Consider the following 14,453-nt stretch of genomic DNA (forward strand, 5'->3'; position numbering starts at 1 on the left):
GCTCAAAAGGTACCTTACAGCTGGTACGTACCTTCGAGGATGTGCATTCTGACCAGCTCAGAACGGTCCGGCCTGCTTCGAATCTTGTGCTTCAAAAAATTTTCAGTCTTAAAAGAAATGAGGAAATAGTATTAACTACTGTTTACAAGAGAAATCCAAGTAGCTTGATAAATCACTGATGTTCAATCAATGAATATTTGCAGTTGCATTCAGATGGGTGGCCATGGCTGTTAGAACATGGGCAGTAGTGGATTTGGTTTGTTCTGTTTTTCTATCAGTTAAGCAGTGTTAATGAATTTCTATCTTCCCCAAACAAAGTTGGCAATGTTCTGGATTTGATACCACACTCAAAATCACAGTAGTGTAGGTTTGCTACAGAAGTGCTGCACAAGCACACAGTACTTGAGTATCCTCTCAGCTGGAGGTGGCTGCTATTACACAGGAGCCTGCCTTAGTTGATGAGGACTGGGTTAGGGAGCAATTAAGCAATCTGGACATCCATAAATCCATGGGTCCAGATGGGATGCACCCGCGGGTGCTGAGGGAGCTGGCTGAGGTCATTGCTGGACCACTCTCCATCATCTTTGCTAAGTCATGGGAAATGGGAGAGGTGCCTGAGGACTGGAGGAAAGCAAATGTCACTCCGGTCTTCAAAAAGGGCAAGAAGGAGGACCCGGGTAACTATAGACCGGTCAACCTCACCTCCATCCCTGGGAAAGTGATGGAACACCTTATCCTTGGTGCCATCTTAAGACATATCAAGGATAAGAGGGTCATTAGGGACAGTCAACATGGCTTCACCAAGGGGAAGTCGTGCTTGACCAACCTCATAGCCTTTTATGAGGACATAACGAGGTGGATAGATAATGGTAAAGCAGTGGATGTGGTCTATCTTGAATTCAGTAAAGCATTTGACACCGTCTCCCACAGCATCCTCACAGCTAAACTGAGGAAGTGTGGACTGGACGATCGGGTTCAAGCTGGAACACAAGAGGTTCCACTTGAATATGAGAAGAAACTTCTTCCCAGTGAGGATGCCGGAGCCTGGCCCAGGCTGCCCAGGGAGGTTGTGGAGTCTCCTTCTCTGCAGACATTCCAACCCGCCCGGACACCTTCCTGTGTAACCTCATCTGGGTGTTCCTGCTCCGGCGGGGGGATTGCACTGGATGAGCTTTCGAGGTGCCTTCCAAGCCCTGACATTCTGGGATTATCCCCCCCTGGATCTGCAAAGGATTAACAAAGTTCCTCTCCAATTTGACATCAATATTTTCTTTTAATGGATTCTTCCGAGATAAAAGTGCATGTTATTACTGTCATGGTAATAATTTTTTCATGTACTCAGAGAATTTGGTATTAGGTACAACATTTTCAGATGTTAATAACAAGTTTACACAAAGTGGCTTACCCTGGCTCGCTCCAGGCTCTTTATCTGCTCGTGGAACGCAGCTGGACTTTTCAAAGCTGTGAAGGGAGAGTAAGAGCTAAATTGACAGGAACTGATTTCCAAAAGAAACATCCTCATCAGCAGGTTTGTATGGGTGTTTAACACCATCCCAGAGTTGTGTTTGCATCTGACATGCTGACATTTAACTCATGCTAGAGCAACACTCCTCTACAGAATACTTAGAATATTTAACAGATGTTACCACGTAACAGGTAACTTCCACTATGTACACTGGGGTCTCTTTACCAAAACTGTTCCACAGTAGAAATTTTATGAGGTAAGGTTCAGAATACCAAAATACTGTTTCAGTTATTCCACAGTATTTACTATCTGTCTGTACCTCATACTTGCTGTTACTAGAGGGAACTGAACTGTCCATTAAGAACTATTTGTGCTGATTTTTAAAAAAATCGTAGAAGCCCCAAATGTTCCGATTAGAAAACAGAATGATAGTTAGATTCTAAATACTTAAAAAGAGTAAAAACCACTATTAAGCTAGAAATAATAAGATGAATTACAGAGCGCTTCATCTCAACTGGATTGTTGAAAGGAAGTGAAATGGCAGCAGGTATGATCCATCTTATTTGACACACTTTTGGCAGAGATAAGCCACTGCAAAACAAAATCTTGAACACTTCCGACAGTTTAGAAGTTCTTTCCCAGGTTTCATTCAAAAAGCAGCAGATCATTCTGTTCCTGAAGCTAATCGGCACTACAGACCTGGGAAGGTGAAGCAAAGCAATCTGATATCTGCTGCACACTCGGAAACCTGCACAGAGATGGGCTTTAGGATACTGTGCTTTCAAGCTTGAATTCACCAGCGCACACTGGGCTATTTACAATAACTTGACATAATTTTGATATTAGCAATGGCTGAGGTTTTTGTTTGTTTTAAAAAAAATCACTTCTCACAGATGAATCTTTTGACAAATTTGGCCTAATATCTTGAGCCCAGTCTCAGCCACACTGTCCACTAAGGGATTCTCGATGTTTTCTGGGCACCCCTCATTCTGAGGCCAGCCTGACCTCCAAAGTAAGTACGTTATACTAAACAATTAGCATAGGCGTTGGGAGCCCAAGTGGAGGAACACCAGAACATCTCTAAGGAAAGTGTTAACCGCGACTGAATCCTAGGCCAGTAAGCATCCGTATTCAGGAAGACCGTCCAGTGATTCCTAAATTGCTTTAGGTATCGTAAGTGCTGCTGCAGAAACAACCATCATCTCTAACAGACTGAAATCAATAAAGGGGAAAATGGACTCTGGCAATTAAGTGCAATTGCATAACGCATGCCAGTTACTTACTTTCAAAATAAGTGCTGTGAGTTCAGACATACAAATGTAACAAATATCCAAATTTACAAACATTAACTGCTTGTGAAAGCAGTATGGTCTGCTGTTAAATTCCAGTGGTAGAAGAGAGTTAAAGATGGTTTACTGAAGAACCGATAACTTCTTGCGTGGCTGTGACAGGTGGCAGGGAGCCAGGCCAGAGAGTCAGCAGCTCAGCACCGCACAGCCTGAAATCACAACTACAGCTCCAGCTGTATTGAGGTACTTGGTGACGTTGCTGCCTTAGCGAGACACTTCACACTACGGCGATCAGCAGCATCTCAGCTCTTCCCAAGACAGCATCTAAGGGCATTCATTGAATTTTTACCACTATATAATCTTTGTTTTGGAAGAGAATTAAAAAAACTCTTAAACCAAGTTTGCCAGATGTAGAAAGTTGACCAGGAACTTCTGGCAACTGGAAAAGTGTTCAAAAACCAAACCAATTTTCTACAAAAACCCCCAAGCCTGTTCCCATATTCTTGGGAAGGTGTCCACGCTCGGCAGGGAAGGCCTGGGCACAGAAGCTTCTGCCTGAGGTCACGGGAGCCAGTGACTGATGCCCAGTGGAATCCACTGCCCGACGTCCCGTCACATCACAGCTCCAGCACGCGAGACTCGACACACAGGACGGGTCTGTTGGGGCATGAGCGACAACTTGTGTGTCCTTCCATTCTGTCTGGCACCCCTTGCCGTCCTGCCCTGTAAAGGCTGCTGGCTTTGGTACTGATGTCCACTCATTTACAGAATTCAATTTATTTTAGTAAGATTAGTCATAACTTAAAGAGAGATAATAAAAGGAGAATCAGACTGCAAATCCTTGTGTTTTCATCACGATGGCTGTTTGAACTGAAACATTAGGTGAGCACGATGAATTTACTTCAGATTCATTTAGATTACCAAAAGGATGCCGCAAGTTTTTTCAAATGATAAAGTTATTTTTAATGATTCTCACAGAAATGCTTATCATTGTTATTTTATACATTCAGTTCATAATTCATTCAGTACAGTAATACAAGAAATAACATCTTACGTGGCATGATGCCCTGGTCCACCAGCTGCTCCCGTGTCCGTCTCTGTTGTAGCCTCAGCTGAAGCACTGACAAAAGAAAACAATCATTCATTCATATGTAAGAACGCCATCCATCTGAAGGGACAAAAACTCAGTCAAAAGATACCAAGTATTTCAACTTTAGAAATATTTTTTCTGCAGGTGTGTAGACCTGACAGTAACCTCTACGACACCTATTGTTAAGGATCAACTGCTATTAACATAGTTTGGAGCAATTGCTTCCCCTGGTTATATTGGAGTGTGCTGCTTTTTGGTCACATCTGATAAAGGGACATACATCATACATACATCCACTCTTCCCATCAGGTGGGCCTCGTAAGAAGGATTAAGAATACATCTAAATCTAGAACTCTAGTTTTCCCCTGATAGCACTACTGTTAGATATAGTATCAAGAAAACATAGTGAGGTATAAGGAGTTTATACCACAAACTGCAACATATATTGATTCTAAAGCCTGTTTACGCCTTAGACCAATGTTACGTGACTGTATTATGCTGAAACAAATTATGTTTGCAGAGCATTTTAAAAGAAAAGCTTTATGTGTTTGGTCAACCACTTTTCCTTAAGGATTTTTTTGGACATAACAGCTTATTGTACATTTAAATAAATCCTGCTGAAACACAAGAAGCTGAAGAGAAGCCAGATTTTTACCTGGTGTTTTAAAAAGCACCAAGGAAGTGCTACAATCGGGAACAGACCTTATCATGTCTCTGAACGCCAGAAAATGCTGTTTTCCTGATTAAGTTTTATAATTATTTCAAGGACCAAACAAATCCAATCCTCTCAAATTTGGAAAAACTGTTTACTCTTCCAGAGGTAACTTCTTATGTTTCAGTACATTTTATAAAATGTACAAAGGTTCTCATCTTATTGTTACTATAGGAATAACCAATGTGACACACATTAAATAGTATACCAGGAACTGCACAAAACCAGGGGGGCACAGACACAAAGGCTCGGCCTTTCAAAGGTTAGGGCTTTTTTGGAAATGTTCCCAGGAGAAAAAAGAAAAAAAAAAAACAAACGGTAGTCTAGTCATTTGTTTCTTCTATTGTTCCCTTCTCCTTGTTTCTGTATCAATTTAGCAGAGAGCTTCGTTATTTCTTCAACACATATAGCCATTACCCTAATGTGAAATTTCATCTTTTGAACAAGAGATGGTCAGGATCCTTGGTCAAGAAACAAAATACATTGAAGATGTAATATTTACATTCCTAAATTCTGCGTTGATAGCTTATTATGGATGTACGATTATGACATGCTGTTCCCATTGTATTCCACAAGGAAGCAAAACAAACTGATGTATTGTCTAAAACATCAAAATGAATGTAATTTCTAAAAAATTACGCTAAGGACAAAGTTCATTGTTTCCAGAATTTAAAAGGAACCAGCTTATTTCCTGTCCTGCAGTACAGGAAGGATACTCCTCTGACTAAGGCAGTAGAGCAGGAATAGCAAGTCCTGAAAACAAGGACATTATTTTCTTGTGTCACACAAACATTGAGAATTGAAATACAAACACTTCAGGGCTGCGGCACAGCAGTTCTGTTCAGACCCCACAATATTGGTACACGAGAACTGCAAAGGACAGAGATGGGAGGATGCAAAAGTAACAACAGTAAAATGTAACTCGTTGGAAAGTCATTAATTCCTCTGGAAACTTGAAAATACCTGCTTTAAATAATGAATTGTGTTTTACAAGTAATATTAAATAACTGTAAAAAGTTAACTGAAGAATTATTTTATCATAGTTTGAATTATTTATTTTTGGTCTTCCTTAATTTCACGTGGCTCCAGGTATGCTGAGACCTCTTCTGACAATATCTACTCTCAGAATTTCCTACTGCATGAGCACAAAGCACTGAGAAAGTCACCGACTGCTGCGGTGTTCACAGGAAAGCAAAAACCTCATGTGTTCTTGTTTTGGATTCTCTTGCTTACAAGTGTAAAATCAAGAAAGCTCAGAGTTAGTCTTAAAACTAAACAGGCAATCCCTTTAAAAACCTTAAGAAAGTTTTACCCATCCACAAGATGTGAGAGAATTTATAAACCGCATGGCAAGACTCCTGTATTTCAGACCCAATATTCTTGGTCTTGAGGAGATGAAAACTGGACTTTGTGCTGTTCTTGGCTCAAACCACGCTTCCTTTTACACACCGAGCAAGCCACAGGGAAGAGTTGAGAAGCACGTCCTGCTTGGGGCAGGAAGCTCCTCCATGCTGTACAGCTGTATTTGGCCCAAATTTACACCATACTTAAATTTGGCTTTCTTGGAAGGCTAACCACACTACAAATGTGTCTACCAAATCTTTTACCCAGTCATAAGTCAATTCTAAACATGTGCCTCTTTATTTCAGGCTCAGGGGCTTCAAGGAAAACGCCCTGCTCCAGCATCGGTGATGTCCAGGGCAGAGCCGATATACATCATCAGACACAGTGAGTAAATCCAAATTAGTATTTTTTTCAATCTCATCACCTGAAACGCAGTGGATCAACAAGTAAATATTACAACAGGTGCAAGAATGTTATCACTGATGTGAGTCATGTACCAACATATGATAGGCAAGTCATCTATTAAGAAAAAAATGCATTTGTGGTACATGGTAGTTCTGATTTCTAATATGCTTTTTGCTCAGACTTTCTATTTTACTGAGCTTTATAAGAGAACCTGTTTTGTAGGTGTAGCTGGTTCAGCTATGGTTACCCAAGCATTGCTCGTATGGTGCTTTCAAATGGTAGCAAACAGAAGTGGGAAAGTAAAACAACTTCAAATTGACCTTCACACTGTAAAATGATCACACTGTTTTGCAGAGTTGATAGCAAAAATCTGAAAGCCCTCACTAATTCACCAATTTGTACAGCTGGCTAAATTGGAAAATTATTTTGGTAGGAAGTGCATACACCTACCCTATAAAACCTACTACAGATAACAGATCCTCGTTCTTCATCTTATTAGACTTTACTTATTAAAAATTCTGAAGTAATATCACTGCAATCTCAAATGTGATGTGCAAAATAGCTTGACAGTGTTTTCTTAAGAAATCAGTTTAACCGTTAAAATTACACATAAAGGGGCAGAGTTTTATCAGAAATTTATTATTTATTAATTAGAGGGCTGGCTCTCCCAAATCCAGATATTGACAGGACTCTCAGATAAGGCTTTTCATCTTTCATACAAAAAGGATCAGACTTGTATTTGTCTGCCCCAGGACAGACAACGCTCACTGTTAGGTCCGATGGTTGGACTGGACAGTCTAAACGCATCTCACCGGTTCAGCATTTAGCAACTATTGCATTTTCGTTTTTCATTGGCGAGATTGTGGGAGCAAAAAAAAAAAATCAGAAAGGCTTTCATAAACAATTCCAAAATTAAGAAAGTTTAAAAACAGTTTGGTCAAATTTTTTTGTTGTTGCTGTTTAGATGTTGAACACATGAGAAAAGAGGAGAGGAGGAGAGGAGGAGAGGAGGAGAGGAGGAGAGGAGGAGAGGAGGAGAGGAGGAGAGGAGGAGAGGAGGAGAGGAGGAGAGGAGGAGAGGAGGAGGAGTTTCTAAACAGAAACTAAATGTGAATTAAACCCCTAAATATATTATTTTTAAAAGCTGAAAAGCTAAAAAACCACTTTTGCTTTTCCAAAACAAACAGATCAGGAAAAAGCCAATATGTCCATCTCAATAAAAGACATAGGGACCTAACATACTTTTAGCCCCCGCAGTGACATGAAGTAAAGAGCAGCGATGTTGGTAAGGAAGACGGTAACCCCCATCCGGGAGCTGCACGGTTACGGGGCCAAAGAGGACACTGCTTACAGGGCTGTGTGTCGGAGCAGGTCACCCTGCAGTCGGTGACCACCCCTCTGTTGTCGCTGTAGCGCGATGGACTGAGCCCTGCAACTGGGCAGGAATGAGTTACGCACAGACTGGGCTCTTTATACTGGAGATTAACCTGAAGTGGGTAAAAAAGAAGAGAATAGGAATGAGGTTTGTGCAAAGCTCCAAAGGAAATGAGGACCCACAAAAAGCAGCTCAGAGAACAGCCAGAAAGATATGGAAAGTGGGAGCCATGGAAACTAAATCACAAGTTTTCAATAGGGAAAATGTGATGAAACTATCGTCAAAGAATGAACGAGGTGAGAATGGAGCACAGCTTTGCACTTTTGGCAAAGAATTGCTGATTTATTTCAGTGAGAAACTCTCTGCAGAATAGAATGTGGGTTGGTTTAAAACTCATGTAATTAAATCTAATACAGACTCTGCTTATCATACATATAGATATCCATATAGCAAGAGATTTCTAGAACAGTAACACACAAAGAGGCAAACCTAATAAAGATGGATGAGATAGGAGCACAAAGCTTCCAAAAAAATCTAAAACCCACTGAGACATTAGCCAAAGTTATTATACTGTACTATTTGCATTAGCGCTAGAGGAGGTGGGGGGGCTGCTGGTGGGTTTTGGTTTGGTTGGTTTGGTTTGGTTTTTTCCTCCTTTATTACAAAGAACCGTTCACAGACAAACCAGTGTGGAATCTGGGGAAGGGAGAATTCAGAATACATGAGGTACTACAAACCAAAGTTCCCCTTAACATGGTACTTACTCAAACACTGTCTTTAACAGATTGTTCTTATCAGGGTAAATTCATTCAGCTTGTTGCCCGACAATTTACCTCTCACTTTCACACTTTTAAAATCAGGTAGTTACCTGCCTAACATCTAAAATCATAGAAGATGATCTCCAAAGTAAAGGCCCAGAGTTGACAAAGATTTAGATGTGTTAATACACTATTAACATCAGTAATACTGTTCCTCATATTTAAAATGTACGTGCAAAAGACGGGCTATGTTAACACCGCTGAGCAAAACTAGTTGCTAAAAGACGACACAGATATTTAGCACTTCACGTTATCTGGTAGGAATTCCCCTTCACACCACTGCAACTGTAAGAAATTGTCTTTGAACTGCTTCTGAATAAAAGCCATGCACAGAGGTCAGTCAAACTCCCGTTTTGGCGGAGGGGGAACGGAATGGAGGGTATTCTTTTTTATTTTCAAGTCAGTGTATGATTTTAAGATTAACACCTTTAACACCACGTGAAGAGATTCCAAAGTTTCCATGTGTTTTCTTCAGTCAATAAAATGATCATTAAATCTTAGATCGCTTATTTAATACTTAGTGACAAAACCTAAAAGCATAAATTCCTGGTCACAGTAAGAACAGCCGGTTATCTGACTGTCACAAAGTCTGACTGCCCTGGAGTTACAGATTTGCGCCGCCTGAAAACCTGAGTGCCAGGGGCTGGTGCTCCCACTCTTACAGCTCCAGTGCCAGCACCGCAGGGAACTGACGCTTCTGTGTGCAAGGGAGCGGAGATGACGGTACAAAAGGAGAGGTTATCAGCTAACCAAAGCACTTGATCATTTTCAAACATATTTCTATATAGCAATATATTTTATAAGGTTAATGGCCTGTTTCCAAACAGTGAGTACTGTTCAGGTTCACACACGCTATGCCCTAAAGGGGCACGAAGATGACAAATAACCCAGGGCAGCAGATCCTGCACGCACGAGCACCGGCACAGCCCGGCGGGTCAGCAAGGGCACACGGCTGGGCAGGACCAGGACCCTGCGCACGGGGACACACGTGGAGCCGCTCGGCCAGGGCTCACTCCGGGAACGGCACGACCAGCGCAAATAAAGCCTGTTATTAAATCACTCGGGACAAACAGCTACTATCAAAGCTGAGCAAGTAATTTCTGTTGCTGATCTGTAATTTGTATCCTATGGAAAAGATGTCTCAAAAGTAGTAGTATATAATCACAAGCACTGGAATGTAAAGAGGCCAAAAATAAATCGATAGTTGTCCTGCAGGAACAATGCTATCTACACTGACTGACAAGCTTTCACCACTGCTGCTTGCCTTGAAAAAAAACCAGAACCCATACTGTGCACAGTTCCAGCACTAATAATTCCACATCTAACACAGCTAATTACATATCCTATTAGTGAAAAATCAAATTTAAATTTTGTCTTTTTATAGAAGGTACTATGAAAGAGCAAATAGCTGTAGACATTTAACAGTTACAGGGGTTCATTAGACAGCATACGGCACTTTCAAATGACAGCAGAAGAAAAATAAATCAAGATTTTTCTTCCATTTTGTATGCAATCATCTCATTATTTCTTGTGAAGTTAAAATCCACCGGATATTAGCTATTTAAGCCCTTAAAACTGCAAGTAAAAATGGGAAAATGTAATGTCCAACATTCCTGCGCACTCCCTTGGAAATTTCCAAGCGCGGCGTCACCTCCAGCGCAGGCTGCTGGGCTGGCTGCCATGGAAACGCTGCACCCAGGGCCCTGCCTGGAAACTGGAAGCTGCTACGCAGAAAGCTCCCATTGCTTTCTGCCGCCTTAAAACGGGTTTTATGCAGCCATGGTCTCCAACACGTTGAGGTTGAAACACAACAGACATTAGCAACAGACGTTCCAGTTGCAACGAAGCTGTGGGAGATGGACTGTCCTGTTGTACCCCTGACCCAAAGTAATTTATAACAAGTTATTTGGCCCCAGGACTACAACATAAACACCAGCGCATGAAGAGGATGGTGGCAGTGAAGTAGACGAGAGTATTTTTTCAGAGGGTAGGTGCACTGTACACAGCAGCTTTGTATCAGAATGCTGGCCCGGCCCCACAGGAACCGCTACAGAGCTGCAGAAATCGAGGACTGAACTCTGTGCCTCTTCCAGTGGTTACCCTGGCACCCCAAACACCATCTGCTTGGACTCAAAAGTCTATCTGGCATATTCTATACACCACAGTTTACACTGAGTTAATCATCCAGAGATAGACGTTTTGCTTTCTCCCGAGTTGTGATTGTTTCTCCCTCAACTCCACATGGGGTGTTGTTCTCTGTTTATAACTCATTGAATGCTTTATTGAGACAAAAACGGTTAATCTTTTCAAATAGCATTTGTTCTGTGAATAAAACTAAACAGTTAATAAATGGGATATTTTGTTTATTAAGGAAAAGAAAGAGCAGGTGCTATGCGGGGCACACATTTCAGAAAGGTTATGGAATATGGCAGCTAGTTTGCACCTGGCATTACTCATTGCACATGTCTACTCAGAAATTTGGCAATGCAGCGTTCTTTTCATTTAGATGGCGTGTCAAAGGAGGAAGGAAGGAAGGAAGGAAAGAAGAAAGGAAGGAGGGGGAAAAGCCATGAAAATATTTAGCTACCTGTACTTAGTTGGAAGTGATTCTCAATAAGATATACAGCATTTTAAAGATAAAATGCATTTAAAATCGTGGTGCTCACTTCCCATCAGCCTGAAGATAGTGATACAGTATGTTAGATACTCTCAGTTTTAAAATAAAAAGAATTCATCATCAAAAAAATCAGACATCATTTAAACATGAGTGAATATGTTATACTGGGTTCAGTCTTCAAAACTTCCACATTTGCTAGAGCATAATTTAAAGAAATATTTTACTCATTTTTACTTGTTTTTGTAAAAAACTCCCTTATTTTATATACTTTTAATGTTCTTTTTTCCGTTATTGTATACATTATTTTTCTGCTAAGACTATATCCAAAATAATTAAGAAAAGTGAAACAGCCTCCGATGCATACTTAAGTGATCATTCCGTCTTACTTTCATTTCAGCTTCGAAATGTTCTGAATAAATGTAAAGCATGTGAGCAGAGACTCCTGAGGGCCATTGCACAGAATCTCTTCAGAATTCTGGAGGGAAACTCTGCACGACCTCCAAATCTTTTCAATCATACCCCTGTGATTTAAAGCTTTTTCTGTAAGCCAGTAATTATGTACACATAACTGTTTCCACAAGTAGCATCATCATACTGAAAGCAGAAAACGAAAAGCTAGATGGGAAAGATAGCTAACTGTAAACATTTAAAACAAAAATATAAAGCATAACATTATCATCAGTTGAGAGGCTTCTAATGACTGGGATATAGGACAATCTGTATTGTAGCCTATTGCTATGGAACATGTTGCTTAGAAACAAGCCAGAACATACACAAGCCTCCAAACAAATTACCGCAACATCTGCTGGGATGAATATACACATATGCGCATGGATATGTAAAAAGCAAAATCTATACTTTTCACAATTCTGTTTAAACCTTTAAAATGAGAAAAATCACTACCATCCTGGGTGGAAAGTTTGGATAAACTAAAGCTTACATTTCAAGTATTCTCTAACACCGCAAACCTTAAGTATATTAATAAGTACATTTTCTAAATCTGCAAGTATTCCTCTGCTCAGTACAGCCTTCTGATTTTTTAAAAAATCGTTTGCATTTCCTCAAATACTACTATCAGCCAAGAAGTGTTCTGTCAAGGGACTCACGAAACTTGGGTTTAAATCCTACATCTCCTCTGGCCTTGCTTTGTGATAATCTGGGGCACATTCCATTGAAGGATGACAGATGATTTCCAGCCGAGGCCTCTGGAGGCACCGGCTCCGCTCTCTGTGCTGCTCCTGGGCACAGCACAGCCAGCAAACCGAACGTGTCCCCAGGCGGACCCGCCACCTCGCCAGAGCACACAGTGATCCGCGCCACCGAACACGTGGATTTACAGCGGGACGCTGACTGCAGACTGGGATGTCAGCGACGGCGCGGTGTCCACAACACCACCGGATTCCTGCAGGTGCTTGCTCAGTGCATGAGTTGGTGGCTTCTGGCGACAGCAAAGCTGCCGTGTTAAGGACTTTGCATTAAAAAGGCTGAAGTACATACATGTTTTCTTGGATACTTTCTGAAACTAAAGAAGAAAACCTCCAGCATAGCAACAAACTCATGGTCTCAGCATGTGGTTTCATAACTTAATATGATCTGAGACAGGACTAGTGATGAGAAGACAATGGTCCCTCCAGCCCCGAGGGCTTCTGTTGCAGCAACACTGGCAAGGCCATGGCCTGTGGGGTCAGTGCTCTGGAAACTAAGGCTGCTGGAGCAAACGGTCTCTGGCAATACCTGTTCCCTGGTCCCGCTGCAGGCTGGCACGGCTCCTGATGCCAGCAGCAGGAGGCTGGCGGTACCAGGGCAGGGCCGGCTCAGGCTCCACCTGCCTTTTGTGAAACCTCGCAGAAATCTTGCGGCTGCCATAGCGAGTCTCCGTAGAACTCTTGCTTAGTCGCTGTATCCTCTAATTGCATACAGATCACATACAAAATCAAATTAATACCTTGTGGCCTTAGTTTGTCCAAGTATTTAAGCATGTGTTTATTATAATATAGGGATTACCTTCTATTGACTATTCATTTAAGTGCTACACTGAAGAAGAAAATTTTGCGGAATAAGTGCTGATATACTTGTAAAACATACAATTATCCCACTGTCATTAAAGACTGCTTATGGTACATACATAAAGTTCAGAATTTTAACACAGCCTCGCAGGATCAGTACATTGAATTTATAGTACTTCCTTTATTAACTAAGATGACAGGAATAATACTTTTTTCCCCACATATTTTTCTCGTTATCTGTATCTCAATAAACTTACCTGATAGACTGCCACTGATAAGGGGTCTTAAAAACACCTCCAAAGACTGTATTACCAAACTTGGAGCTTTTTTCAACAACAAAAAAACCACACACAAAACCAAACCCAGCAAACTAACAGGAGAATCCAAGTCTAACATGTCACCGCAGGAGAGCAGCAGAGGTCCAGCGCATCGCCAATACTCAACATGCCAGCAATAGCAGGAAATCTGTTAAATAAACAGTTCTCATGCAATATTGATTTGATTGCAAGAGAGGAAGAAACCCTTCCTGAGTAAATCTGGTAACCTATTAACCAGGCGGCATGAAGCCATTTCCAGTAAGCACCTGAGGAATTCACTCATTCCATCCTGTATCCTGTTTCTAGCACTTACCAGCCTTCAGTTCCTCACAGAACAGCAAAATTAAAAAGCGATAGAAGTCCAGGAAATAAATTATGTTTCAAGGTGGAAAGAAGATTTCCTTCCTGGCTAGTTTGTTTTTTCCTTACAGTAACCTGCAGGCAACTTTGAAGCCCACATTAATCTATGAAAAATATGGTACAAACAAACTGATCCAATCTCCTTTTAAGTCCCACCTGAGACAGCACCATCCTGATTTGTTTCACCAATTTAATGCCGCGTCTTCAAGAGTTCTGCATGGTCACACACTCTTGCAGGAGCTCGGTCTGTATATTAAAACAATTTAGGGTATAAGGCAAGAGTTTCTAAACTCACTCCTCAGTTGGAATCCTAATCTGCAGCCTAAATATATTCCTAATTCCCAATATATGTATTGTTGATGATATCAACTCTTTTTTACTAACTGTATGCACAATGATGTCCTGATTTCATTTAAGGCTTTTGACTTGAATTTTCTAAATGTTATGGCCACTTACTCAACATTAGAAGCCAAAGCTACAGGAATTTCTGAGAAAGCTGTTTAGTTAGCACTGTATGCTTAAAGGTAATTTAGGTAAAACAGATAAAATGAAGAACTGTTTGCACAGAACAGACAACATGTAACGATAACATAAGAGCTATTTACAAGAAAGCACGGTAATTAAGAGGATTTCTTCCTGTGCTATAGGATTCTAT

At 41.0% G+C, this 14,453-nt stretch overlaps 1 protein-coding gene across 7 annotated transcripts in view; it reads right to left on the reverse strand.

Moving 5' to 3' along the window:
* MRTFB (myocardin related transcription factor B) overlaps positions 1 to 14,453 on the reverse strand; it is a 79,910-nt gene that overhangs the window by 30,909 nt on the left and 34,548 nt on the right. For all 7 annotated transcript variants that reach the window (XM_065644552.1, XM_065644553.1, XM_065644554.1 and 4 more), the window contains 3 exons: positions 3,809 to 3,874; positions 1,406 to 1,461; positions 32 to 107 (listed from right to left, as the gene is read on the reverse strand). In XM_065644552.1, the coding sequence (XP_065500624.1) occupies positions 32 to 107; positions 1,406 to 1,461; positions 3,809 to 3,815 (139 nt within the window). In that variant the 5' untranslated portion in view covers positions 3,816 to 3,874. The remainder of the gene's footprint in view (positions 1 to 31; positions 108 to 1,405; positions 1,462 to 3,808; positions 3,875 to 14,453) is intronic.

This window comes from Caloenas nicobarica, chromosome 14, assembly GCF_036013445.1.
Source record: "Caloenas nicobarica isolate bCalNic1 chromosome 14, bCalNic1.hap1, whole genome shotgun sequence".
Lineage (NCBI taxonomy): Eukaryota > Metazoa > Chordata > Aves > Columbiformes > Columbidae > Caloenas > Caloenas nicobarica.